At 47.4% G+C, this 13307-nt stretch overlaps 1 protein-coding gene across 6 annotated transcripts in view; it reads left to right on the top strand.

Annotated features, from left to right (window-relative positions):
* The window catches only part of LOC140419195 (uncharacterized), a 46997-nt gene that overhangs the window by 5003 nt on the left and 28687 nt on the right, over positions 1–13307 (top strand). Inside the window, exon 2 of one of the 6 annotated variants that reach the window (XM_072502981.1) lies at positions 331–1958. The exons of the other annotated variants lie outside the window; for them this stretch is intronic. Within the exon in view, the coding sequence (XP_072359082.1) occupies positions 1195–1958 (764 nt within the window). The 5' untranslated portion in view covers positions 331–1194. The remainder of the gene's footprint in view (positions 1–330; positions 1959–13307) is intronic. 6 annotated transcript variants of the gene reach the window in all.

The following is a 13307-nucleotide window of genomic DNA, read 5'->3' as shown; positions in this document are numbered from 1 at the left end:
CGGTGCTGAGGTAGATCAGCCAATGATCCCATTGAATGGTTCAGCAGGCTCGATGGGCCGAATGGCCGACTGCAGCTCATATTTGTTGTGATCTCCTGGACAGGAAGCTGTGAGCTTGGATTTGTCAATCAGCCCGAATCAGCACCTTCAGGAGAATAGGGAGGGTGAATATTAGATCCAGCAGAGTGAGAATGGAGGGAGTGTGTGGGATGGAGATTTACAGCTTTCAGGGAATAAGAGAGGAAAAAATGTGACATAGAAACTAGAATTGTCTGTTCTGAGTTTCTATCCTGTACTGACAGTGATGACTTTTGTAAATTGTTTTTACAGGATATTAGACGAGGAATTACAGACAGAAATCTCAAACGTTACGTCTCGATCTGACAGTCACTCCCTTCCTTCGAACCTCACTATCTCCCGCCTTTGAATCTAGAAGGAGAAATGTTTTCCCGAACTGTCAGCTAAAGATTTCAAACATCAGTGTGACAGGAAAAACACCGAGACCCACACAACACACACCCGAGTGAGAGTGTTCCAGTGAACTGACTGTGGAAACATCAGTGTGACTGGAAAAGGACCGAGACCCACACAACACACACCCGAGTGAGAGTGTTCCAGTGAACTGACTGTGGAAACATCAGTGTGACTGGAAAAGGACCGAGACCCACACAACACACACCAGAGTGAGAGTGTTCCAGTGAACTGACTGTGTAAACATCAGTTTGATTGGAAAAGCACCAAGACCCACACAACACACACCCGGGTGAGAGAGTTCATAGAATCTCAGAATTTACAGTGCAGAAGGAGGCCGTTTGGCCCATCGAGTCTGCACCGGCCCTTCAAAAGATCAGCCTGCCTAAGCCCACACCTCCATCCTATCACAGTAACCCAATAACTCCACCCAACCTTTTCCGACACTAAGGGCAATTTATCAAGGCCAATCCACCTAACCTGCACGTCTTTGGACTGTGGGAGGAAACCAGAGCACCCGGAGGAAACCCACTCAGTCACGGGGAGAACGTGCAGACTCCAAACAGAGAGTTCCAGTGAACTTACTGTGGAAAGAGCTTTAACCAGTTACACAGCCTGAATAAACATAACATTCACAGTGAGGAGAGACCATACCCATGTTGTGTCTGTGGAAGAGGCTTCAATAGATCATCCAACCTGGAGAGACACGAGGAGACCCATAACATGGAGAAACCGTGGAAATGTGGGGACTGTGGGAAGGGATTCCGAGCCCCATCTGAGCTGGAGACCCATCAACGCAGTCACACTGGGGAGAGGCCATTCACCTGCTCTATGTGTGGGAAAGGATTCACTCAGTCCTCCAGCCTGCAGAGACACCAGCAAATTCACACTGGGGAGAGGCCATTCACCTGCTCTCAGTGTGGGAACGGATTCACTCTGTTATCCAGCCTGCGGACTCACCAGCGAGTTCACACTGGGGAGAAGCCATTCACCTGCTCAAAGTGTGGGAAAGGATTTACTGAGATATCCACCCTGCGGACCCACCAGCGAGTTCACAATGGGGAGAGACCATTCACCTGCTCTCAGTGTGGAAAGGGATTCATTACTTCATCCACCCTGCGGAAACATCAGCGAGTTCACACTGGGGAGAAGCCATTCACCTGCCCTCAATGTGGGAAAGGGTTCCGTTTATCATGCACTCTGCGGATCCATCAGCGAGTTCACACTGGGGAGAGGCCATTCACCTGCTCTCAGTGTGGGAAGGGATTCATTACTTCATCCACCCTGCGTATCCATCAGCGAGTTCACACTGGGGAGAGGCCACTCACCTGCTCTCAGTGTGGGAAGGGATTCAGTGATTCAGGCACCCTGCGGAGACATCAGCAAGTTCACACTGGGGAGAGGCCGTTCACCTGCTCTCAGTGTGGGAAGGGATTCTCTCGGTTATCCACCCTGCGGAGACACCAGCGAGTTCACACTGGGGAAAGGCTGTCCAACTCTCAATGTGAGACGGGATTGCATGCTTGATCGGACCTGCTGTGACACCAACAGTTTCACAATCGATTCCAGAGGTTGGATTCTGCTGTTATTGTTTCTGCTCTACACCCAGGACTGCATTTTGTTCATTCTGACAGGTGGTCAGTGGGGATGGTCGGAGGGTTTCTTTCTGCTGGACTGGCCGGTCTCAGCACTTTGCCTCCAGTGGGCTGATGCTCTTTGAGCCTTGTTGCTAATACCTGGCTTCAAATTGCACAAGGATCGCAGAATGAAAGCGTGTTTGGAAGTTGAAAATATTTATTTTCCATTTCTGTTTCAAACCCCTCAAAGCGGGCCACGTTGGCATGGAGATGGACCCTGGTGGTTACATGGTTCCATTTATTTGTGCGTTACAGAAGAAAACTATCAGGATGTCAGGATTAGGGTAGCACAAGTGATTAGCACTGTGGCTTCACAGCGCCAGGGTCCCAGGTTCGATTCCCTGCTGGGTCACTGTCGTGTGGAATCTGCACGTTCTCCCCGTGTCTGCGTGGGTTTCCTCCGGGTGCTCTGGTTTCCTCCCACAATCCAAAGACGTGCAGGTTAGGTGGATTGGCCATGATAAATTGCCCTTAGTGACCAAAAAGGTTAGGAGAGGTTATTGGGTTACGGGGATAGGGTGGAAATGAGGGATTAAGTGGGTTGGTGCAGACTCGATGGGTTGAATGGCCTCCTTCTGCTCTGTTATGTTCTATGTTCAAGGTGAGGGTCAGTTTGTCTGAGGTGGACTGGGAAACTGATTGGTGCAGAGAATACCTAATATTTAAGGAATTATGAATTCCCGTGGCGGCTATGAGGGAGTAAGTCGCACATTTGGTGGCTCCCGCTGTGGCTGGACATTTGGACCTTTCCCCCTGACTTTTTTTTGGTTTTACACGCTAAACTCTAAGGTGGAGGCAATTGGGCACTGTTTCCACATATTGGTGTGTGGAAAAAAGAACCAGACGTGCACAAAAGGCAGAAATAAGAAGACAAGCAAGGGCTGGGTTGAAGCTGCAGCAGAAGACAACATGGCTGATGACTGGATCCCTGGTGCGACGGCCCAGCCATCAACGGAGCAGTTGATGCAGGTCATCCAGGATGGCTTTGCAAGGCAGACACAGGACTGGCTACATCCGATAAAAGAGTCGATTGATCGGCTGGAACACAGATTGGACGCCCAGGATCGGGCGATCCAGAAGCTGGAGAAAGTGCTAGCGATCAGGAGGAGCACCAAACGGTGGTGGAGCTGGAGGTGGGGATGCTGAAGGATCAGCAGAAAAGGCTTCTGGAGAAGGTAGAGGACCTGGAGAATAAGTTCCGCCGGCAGAACTTAAGAATCGTTGGACTCGTGGAGGGGACTGAGGGAGCTGATGCTGGCACATACGTCGCGGGTATATCTCAGAAGCTTTTGGGAGATGGGGCATTTCCCCGACCTGTGGAGGTGGACAAGGCATACAGAGCGCTGGCAAGGAAGCCGCAGCGGGGGACCCTCCGAGGGCGATGGTAGTTAGGTTCTACAGGTTCCTTGACAAGGAATGTATTCTTCAGTGGGCCAAGCGTACGCGGAGCTGTAAGTGGGACAATGGTATCCTGTGCGTTTACCAGGACCTGAGCGTGGAGGTGGCCAGGAAGAGGGCCAGCTTCAACCAAATCAAGGCAATCTTTTTTAAGAAGCAGGTGAAGTTTGGGTTGTTGTATCCAGCTCGTCTCTGGGTCACATATGGGGACCAGCACCATTATTTCGAGTCGCCCGAGGACGCGATGGACTTTGTGAAAAGAAAAGGGCTGATGGCGAACTCAGAACTTTTTGAACTACGATGTAACTTTTTGATGCCTGTTTGTCTTTTTTCTCTTCTGTATTTGAGTTCTGTTTAAGAAGGGGGAAGTAAAAGTTATTTGTTTCTTTGTTCTGGTGGGGGTGGGTGGCAGTGCCTTTTACTTTGAATTACTTTGAATTGCACTACTGTGGGGTTTTCTTTTAACTGGGTGATTGTTTGGGGACGGCTAGATGAGAGAAGTTGTTTGGATGAGGGGAGGGAGGGAACAATAGATGGGAGACTATCTGGCGCCGGAGGCGAGGGCCACCAAGCTAGCTGGGTGAGCTAGCTCACGGAAGCAAAGTGGGGGGGGGGGTATATGGTTAGTTTATGGCATGGGTTAGGTTACAGAGTGTTGTTGCTGGGAGAGGGGAAGGGGGGTAGTTGTTCTGCTGACGAGGGAGGGACTTGGGTTGAGGGACAGAGTGGAGGTCGGGGCTGCCGGGGGGTGGGCTGGAGGAGGCGCGGCGCCAGACACAAAGACTGGAGGGGTCGCGATTTTGATTAACAAGCGGGTGCTATTTGAGGTGGGCAGCATAGTTTTGGATGGGGAGGTCATTATTTTATGGTTAGTGGTAAGCTGGAAGAGATGAAGGTAGTTTTGGTTAACGTGTATGGGGCAAATTGGGATGACGTGGAATTTATAAAGAGGAGTTGGGGAAGATACCTGACCTGGACTCGCACAAGTTGGTCATGGGAGGGGACTTTAATACAGTTATCGATCCCGGTCTGGATCGGTCGTTTTCAAAAACGGGTAGGGTGCCATCAACGGCAAAGGAACTGAAAGGGTTCATGGAGCAGATGGGGGGGGGGGGGGTGGATCCATGGAGATTTAGGCAGCTGACGGTGAAGGAGTTCTCTTTCTACTCCCACGTACATAAGGTTTATCCCCGGATCGATTTCTTCATCTTGAGCAGGGCTTTATTGGCGGGGGTGGTGGATGCGGGGTATTCGGCGACTACTGTCTCTGATCATGCTCCACATTGGGTTGAACTGCAGGTTAGTGAAGAAGGTTATCAGCGCCCGCAATGGAGGTTAGATGTAGGGCTGTTGGCGGATGAAGCGGTGAGCGAAAGGCTGAGGAAATGCATGCAAAATTACCTACAGGTAAATGACATGGGGGAAGTCTCAGCAGCGGTGGCCTGGGAGGCGCTGAAGGCAGTGGTGAGAGGGGAGCTGATTTTGATCCGGGCCTACAGGGATAGGACAGATAGGGCAGAGACGGACCGACTGGTAAAGGAAATTTTGCAGATAGATAGGAGGTACGCGGAGACCCCGGGGGCAGAGCTTTTAAGGGAACGGCGGAGGCTGCAGGCTGAGCTTGGCGTGCTGACCACAGGGAAGGCAGTGGAGCAGCTTAGAAAGGCAAGGGCAGTGATCTACGAACACTGGGAGAAAGCCAGCAGAATACTTGCACAGCAACTCAGAAAGAGGGAGGCAGCTAGGGAAATAGGGAAAGTAATTGCCTTTGCTTCCCTGGTAGCCCGGAGATGAATACTGCTAGCTTGGAGGGACTCAAAGCCCCTGAAGTCGGAGACCTGGCTATCGTACATGGTGAGCTTTCTCTGCCTGGAGAAAATTAAGTTGGCCCTGAGAGGGTCACTCTTGGGGTTCGCCCGGAGGTGGCAACCATTCATTGACTTCTTTGCGGAAAATTAATCGTCAGCAGAAGTGTGGGGGGGGGGGGGGTCAATTAGGCAGGTCCTGGGGTGATGGGAGTTGTATTGTTCCATGTAAATTGTTTATATTGTTGTTTACAATGCCAAAAAATACCTCAATAAAATTGCTTATTAAAAAAAAATATTGAAGGAATTATTACATATTTATCAGGGGGTCGGTTTGCTCAGTTGGCAGGATGACTGGTTTGTGATGCAGAGCAAGGCCTACAGTGAGGATTCAACTCCCGTACAGGCTGAGTTTATTCATGAAGGCCCCGCCTTCTCAATCAAGCCCCTCGCCTGAGGTGTGCTGACCCTCGGGTTAAATCACCACCAGTCAGCTCTCTCTCTGTCAAAGGGAGAGCTGCCTATGGTCCTCTGGGATTTTTGGACTTTTATTTCACATATGTACAACAAATATAGATTCCTTTAAGGAACAAAAATCATTCCAACAGGAAAAAAAATGTAACCGCGGCGAACAAGAAAAGTTAAAGATCCCATCAGATCAATGGAAGAGGCTCACAACCTGGTCAAAATAGTAGTAAACCTGAGGATTGGGAATTTCCGTGAGAATTCAGCAAAGGAGAACCAAGAAACAGATAAAGCAAAATATAATATGAGAGCAAACTGGGGAGAAACATAAAAAACGACTGGAAAAGCTTCCATAGGAATGTAAAAAGGAAAAGATTGTCAAAGACAAATGTGTCCATTCCAGGCAGAGACAGGACAGTTCATAATAGGGAATGAGGAAATGGCAGAGAAACGAAACAATGTGTGTCCGTCTTCACAGATGAAGATGCAAAAATTTCCCCAAAACACTAGAGACCCAAGGGCCTCGTGAACACAAGGGTCTGGAAGAGATAAGAATTAGTGAAAAAGTAGTACTGGAGAAATTAATGGGGTTGGGAGTGAATAAATCCCCAAATGCTGATGATCTACATCCCAGTGTTGGAATGAGGTGGCTGTAGAGATCGCTATTCCTCATTCTAAATTCTCCTGGCTCTATCTGAATGGACAAACCTTTGTCTGAGCCAAACGTTTCCTTTTTACGTAGCCACAGAAGCTTTTAGTCCATTTGTATGTATTTTGCTGGTTCACATTCATATTCTATTCTCCCTCGCTTTCTCAGTATCTTGGTCCTTTGCTGTATTATAAAATCCTCCCAATCCTCAGGTTTATTATTATTTCTGATAACTTTATCAGCCTTTTCTTTCAATCTTATCCAATATTTCACTTCCTCTGGTAGTCACGGTTCTCTTGATGTTTTGGGGTTCTTCAGCCTTGAAGGAATGTAAATTGTGTAATAATTATTGAAAGTCTATCCATTGCCTGTGGACTGTCACACCTTTTAATGTATTTACCCCAATCCACCTCAGCTAATTTGTCCCTTCTACCTTCATAATTTCCTTCAAACTTAATACTCTGGCTTCAGATTGGAATACCTCATATTCAATATTCTGGTCACTCATCCCTAAAGGTTATTTTTCAGCGTGATTATCAATTAGCCCTTTATCATTGCATAATATTAAATCTACAAAAGCCTGTTCTCAAGTTGGTTCCTCAACTTACTGCTGTAGATAACTGTCCCTAACACACACACCGGAAACTTGTCCTCCACAGCATCAGTGCTCATTAGGTTTACCCAGTCTATATGCAGATTTTATGGTGCCCATTAATGTTTTACCCATTCTGCATGCTTCTCTAATCTGATTAATACCATGTCCCACACAACCCCTGCTGTTTGGTGGCCTACAACAGCTCTTACCAATGTTTCCTGCCCCATGCTGTTTCTTGGCTCCACCCAAACATATTCCACATTTTGTATTCCTGATCTGAGATCCACCCTTACTAATGTTCTGATGCCGTCCCTTATTATCCGAGCAACACCACCTCCTTTTCCTTTTTTCCTGCATCATCAACAAACTCAGTGACCATACCTTTGGTCCTGTCATCAAAGTCATTGATATGAATTGTGAAACGTTGATGTTCCAGCACTGATCCCTGTGACACACCGCTCATTACATCTTGCCAACCAGAAAATGGCCTATTTGTGCCTACACTCGGTTTTCTGGCAGCTCGCTAATCTTTCCCTGTGAAAGACAGTTCTGGGATTAAAGACTGCCAGACGGCGAAAAGAACGGAAGTAAATCCTCGGGAATGAATCATCACTTTGGACTGATTCTGAGACAATTAAGTTTCGACTTCCAGGGCAGACTAACTAATCGTGGAGTGCGACTTTAGATTGTGTAACTTTGGTACGGTGGCACAGTGGCTAGCCCTGTTGCTTCACAGCGCCAGGGTCCCAGGTTCGATTCCCACTTGGGTCACTGCCGTGCAGAGTCTGCACGTTCTCCTCGTGTCTGAGTGGGTTTCCGCCAGGTGCTCCAGTTTCCTCCCACAAGTCCTGAAAGATAATAATCTTTATTATCACGAGGTGGCTTATATTAACACTGCAATGAAGATACTGTGAAAAGCCTGTAGTCACCACACTCTGTTGACTGTTAGGGTACACAGATGGAGAATTCAGAATGTCCAATTCACCTAACAGCACGTTTTTGGGGGCTTGTGGGAGGAAACCCGAGCACGCGGGAGAACCCCACGCAGACACAGAGAGAATGCGCAGACTCCACACAGTGACCCAAGCCGGGAATCAAAACTGTGACAATGGAGCAGTGAAGCAACAGTGCTGACCACTGTGCTACTGTGTTGCCCACAATGTGCTTGTTAGGTGAATTGGACATCCTGAATTCTCCCTCAGTGTACCCGAACAGGCGCCTGAGTGTGGCGACTAGGGGATTTTCACAGTAACTTCATTGCAGTGTTAATGTCAGCCTACTTGTGACAATTATAAAGATTATTATTAATATTATAAACGGGCTAAGTTAAAGTAGCTTCTAGTTTATTTGTTGCATTAAAAGTCATAAAACGTGAAGTCCGTTGTGTGATTCTTTAATTTGTTGACTAAGAATTCAATTTCTTTTTCTTGCTGACCTGCATGGAGGTTCCAATCCACAAATGTTGACTTCCCATTTGAGTCTCGGGCACCTTTCTGTCTGTATCGCTCGTGTCAATGACAGCCAGGTGATGGAGCTGAGGGCTGAATTTAGCGGAGCATAAAGGGGCCTATCCACTAATACACAGGAAGGCACTGGAGGCCTGACTGGGAAACGGATCTCGTACTAATCGGGGGGGGGGGAGGGGGGGGGTGACTGGGTCTGATCGTAATGCGACCCCCAGGGTTCAGTGCCCCTGTGTCCAAAGCACGGAGTCGTAGGAATGGAGTACAGAGGAGCTGAAGGAAAACCATTTGGGACCAGAAGATTGTGAACATCTTTTTACTCTGGTTGTCTTTAATCCTCAAGTAATTTTCTGTTAGTTTTTTTTAACCATGTTCTGTTTCGTCAATTAACTTTTAACCAGAAAATATTTGAATTTGTTGGACTTTTCCTGATTAAATATGTTCACTTTTGGGAGAGTGGGTGAGAGGGGTTGACAGGCTCTTTAACAGAAAGTGAGTCCCTCTAAGGTAATTGGCAAAGGAGCCAGAGGGGTTGAGGAGATTTGATTTTTCTTTTGACACAGTGTTTGAAAATGGGGTTCAGGGAGTCAATTGTGACTGACTAATTTATCAAGGTTCTCTGAGGAAGTAACAAGGGATGTCAATAAAGGGGAACCTGTAGATGTGCTTTATCTAGATTTCCAGAAGGTATTTCCCAAGGTGCCACAGCAAAGGTTATTACACAAAATAAGAGCTCATGGTGTGGGGTCAACACATCAGCATGGTTAGAGGATTGGTTAGCGAACAGGAAGCAGCCAGTAGGTATAAATGGGTCATTTCTGGGTGGGTAAGATGTGACAAGTGGAATGTCACCAGGACCAGTGCTGGGCTCTCAACCATTTACAATCTGTATGAATGTGTTGGATGATGAGATTGAACGTATGACTCAAATGCAGGCAGGGAAGTAATTTGTGAAGTGGATTTAAGGAGTCTGCAAAGGACTACAAATAGAGAACGTACAAACTGCACAGAGTCACCCAAGGCCGGAATCGAACCCGGGTCCCTGGCACTGTGAGGCAGCAGTGCTAACCACTGACTGTCCCTTTACGGTCGCTGGGCCAAACTCCTGGAATTCCCTCACAAACAGCACAGTGGGTATACCAACACCATACGGACAGCAGCAGTTCAAGAAGGCAGCTCAAGGACAATTAGGGATGGGCAATAAATGTTGGCCTCGCCACATCCCATGAAAGAATAAATAATAAATTCCTACCATGGCGATTAAACTATGTTCCTGTCATGGGACGGTTCTTGGGCACCGAGTGGGCAGGGCTTCAATCTCCCTCCCCAATGACCGCGCACACGCACTACAGCTTATCGCCCCTCAGCAAAATGGCGGCCGTTAACCTGGGCCTTTCGTCGGAGAACTGCCACTGCAGCCCGTTGTTTGCGAGCGTGGATCGGTAGCTTTGAATTCTTGTTTCTGGGCCTACGCCGGGTATTTATGAAGCCTCTCAAACCACCCGCCAATATTATTGCTTCCAGCTCACCTGCAGTTTCTAATTCTAAACTGCTCAGAATTCTGCACGGTGGTGCAGTGGTTAGCACTGCTGTCTCACAGCAACGAGGTCCCATGTTCGATCCTGGCTCTGGGTCACTGTCCGTGTGGACTTTGCACATTCTCCCCGTGTTTGCGAGGGTCTCACCCCTACAACCCAGAAATGTACAGTGTAGGTGGATTGGCCACGCTAAATTCCCCTTAATTGGACAAAATTAATTGGGTACTCTAAATTTATTTTTAAAATGATAATTTCATCCCAACATCGCTCCAATATTGGCACTGCACATGCTCCAGATCACAATGCCCAGCGACTGATTGACGGCACCTCCGGACCAATGGGAATAGGGGGCAGGGCTTGAGGACCGACCAGAAGCAGCTGCTCCTCCGACCAATCAGTGAATGTGGGGGCGGCGCTGGGCCTGGATCTTCCTCATTGGCTGGAACTCTGCATCATTTTGAAAGCTGATTTCATAGAATTTACAATGCAGAAAGAGGCCATTCGGCCCATCTGCACCGACCCTTGGAAAGAGCACCCCAGGCCATCCCACACCTCCACCCTATCCCCGCAACCTCATTTAACCTTTTTGAACAGTCAGGGCAATTTAGTATGGCCAATCTACCTAACCTGCACATCTTTGGATTGTGGGGGGAAACCGGAGCACCCGGAGGAAACCCACGCAGACATGGGGAGAATGTGATGACTCCGCACAGACAGTGACCCAAGCCGGGAATCGAACCTGGGACCCTGGAGCTGTGAAGCAACTGTGCTAACCACTGTGCTACCGTGCTATCTCAAACTCCAGGAGAAAACTGGACCTTTCTGTTTGTGGCTGTAAACAGATGAAACCCTGTGGGTGTGGAGCAAGCATTTCAACATTTGTTCCTGAAATGTGGCAACAAGATGGAACAATCCACAAACAATTCAGGGGCTGATTTAAAGGAATAACTAGGCCGTACTTGCATTACTGTCTGTGCGGAGTCTGCACATTCTACCAGTGTCTGCGTGCGTTTCCTCCGGGTGCTCCGGTTTCCTCCCACAATCCAAAGATGTGCAGGTTAGGTTGATTGGCCATGATAAATTCCCTTAGTGTCCAAAACAAAAAGGCTGGGTAGGGTTACGGGATAGGGTGGAGATGTGTGCTTAGGTAGGGTGCTCTTTCTAAGGGCAGTGCTGACTCGATGGGTCGAATGGCCACCTTCTGCACTGTAAATTCTATGGAGGGAATGTCACCATGGGAACAAAAAGTCCCTGGTTTCAGTTGGTGATTGGGGAGAAGGGTTAGGACAGGTGAGGGAGAAGGTTAATACTGTCATCATTCAGAACAACACAGACTATAAAGGAACAACTGAGGAACTTCTCTGTCCAATTTAATATTCACATAATATATTCAGAGACAGAATGACAGGAACTTGCAATCAGTTTGCAGATAACTCCGATATTTTCCATTCTTAAATATTTTGTCTTGAAAGATACCAAATGGGATTAAGCCAAATCTTTAAAAGGCAAATTCTTTGGTTCAAATCGCCACTGTGCTGTCAGTGGAAAGGGTTAACTTCTCTGCTCTCAAGGGTGTTGGAACAAACGTGCTCAAATGTGCACAACTGTGTTGACTTTACGTAACACCATTTTAAACTTTGTTTTCTCAATTCTTTTGGCAACTTTTTCTGCTTTGCCCAAATGTGTTTACTCATCTTTCTTCAGGCACTTTTCCAAATGACTCAAATAAAACTAAAGAAAAGTAAAAGTAAAACGATCAGCTTTCACAGGTAACCAAAGCTTCAACCTTCTTAGACCAAAAAGACTTAAAGAGGGTGGAGCTTCCAAAAGATTGTGAAACCCAATGCACAACGATAAGGCTGAAGTTTAACTTAAGAGAATCCAACTTTTCTCTGCCTTTTACAATTGTACAAATAAATTGCAATTCATACTTAAAGATTTACTTTCACTCAGTAATTATGATAAGAAGTCTTACAACATCTGGTTAAAGTCCAACAGGTTTGTTTCAAACACTAGCTTTCGGAGCGCAGCTCCTTCCTCAGGAAGAAGGAAGGAGCAGTCCTGACCTGAGGAAGGAGCAGTGCTCCGAAAACTAGTGTTTGAAACAAACCTGTTGGACTTTAACCTGGTGTTGTCAGACTTCTTACTGAGCTCACCCCAGTCCAACGCCGGCATCTCCACATCACAGTAATTATGATGTGGAGATGCCGGCGTTGGACTGGGGTGAGCACAGTACGAAGTCTTACAAACCTGAGGAAGGAGCAGCGCTCCGAAAGCTAGTGACATCGAAACAAACCTGTTGGACTTTAACCTGGTGTTGTAAGACTTCTTACAGTAATTATGATGTTACTTTTCTCAGCACAGACTCCTTAGATAAAATCTCAATTGTTCACTTCTCTTGTAGCTGGTGTGTGGAGAAGATCATGTTCACTGCAAACATGTCAGCACAGAAACCGCACTGTGCTTCTGGACACACTCAGTCTGCAAGTAGATGAATCTTGTAAACTTGACCCTCATGAAGGTCTTCCCAGTGATGCTAAGGAGTGAGACATCCCTGTAGTTGTTGCAATCTCCTCTGTCACTGCTGTTTTTATAGGTTATGATGATTTTAGCATCATACACATGGAATTGTTCCGACTTCCCAACAGAGGAGGTCATGAAGGTGTGACAGTCGATGGGATTTTGTGTTTGAGGAGTTCAGCTGGAATTCCATCCTTGCCGGGCACCTTTCTGCTTGCTCAGCAATCAATGGCCTTTTCCAGCTCAACCATGACAGGAAGCTCCAGGAGCGTCAGACAGTGACTGGGAGATGTCCGTCTGACGGAGCACAGCTGTCAGTCACGTTCAACCCAGCGGGACATCTGTTTACATCTGTCAGGATGTCACTCTCTGAGATTTCAGGGGAACAACTTTGGTGATGGTCAGACCCAGAGCCCTCTTCTTCCCAGCACACAGAGATTTCTGTTATCTTTTTAATATAAATTTAGAGTAACCACTTATTTTTTTCCAATTAAAGGGGCAATTTAGCATGGCCAATCCACCTAACCAGCACATCTTTGGGTTGTGGGTGTGAGACCCATGCAGACATGGAGAATGTGTAAACTCCACGCAGACAGTGACCTGGGGCCGGGATCGAACCCGGGTCCTCAGCGCCATAGGCGGCATTGCTAACCACTGAGCCACTGTGCAGCCCGAGATGTCCATTATCACAGGCCGTTTGGAGTTATTGATGTTGGCTGTCCAGTGTTTATTTGCACAATCTCTCCATGTTTTACACAACTGTCTT

The sequence above is a fragment of the Scyliorhinus torazame genome, chromosome 5 (assembly GCF_047496885.1).
Source record: "Scyliorhinus torazame isolate Kashiwa2021f chromosome 5, sScyTor2.1, whole genome shotgun sequence".
Classification (NCBI taxonomy): domain Eukaryota; kingdom Metazoa; phylum Chordata; class Chondrichthyes; order Carcharhiniformes; family Scyliorhinidae; genus Scyliorhinus; species Scyliorhinus torazame.
This window is presented reverse-complemented; position numbering and strand designations above follow the sequence as displayed.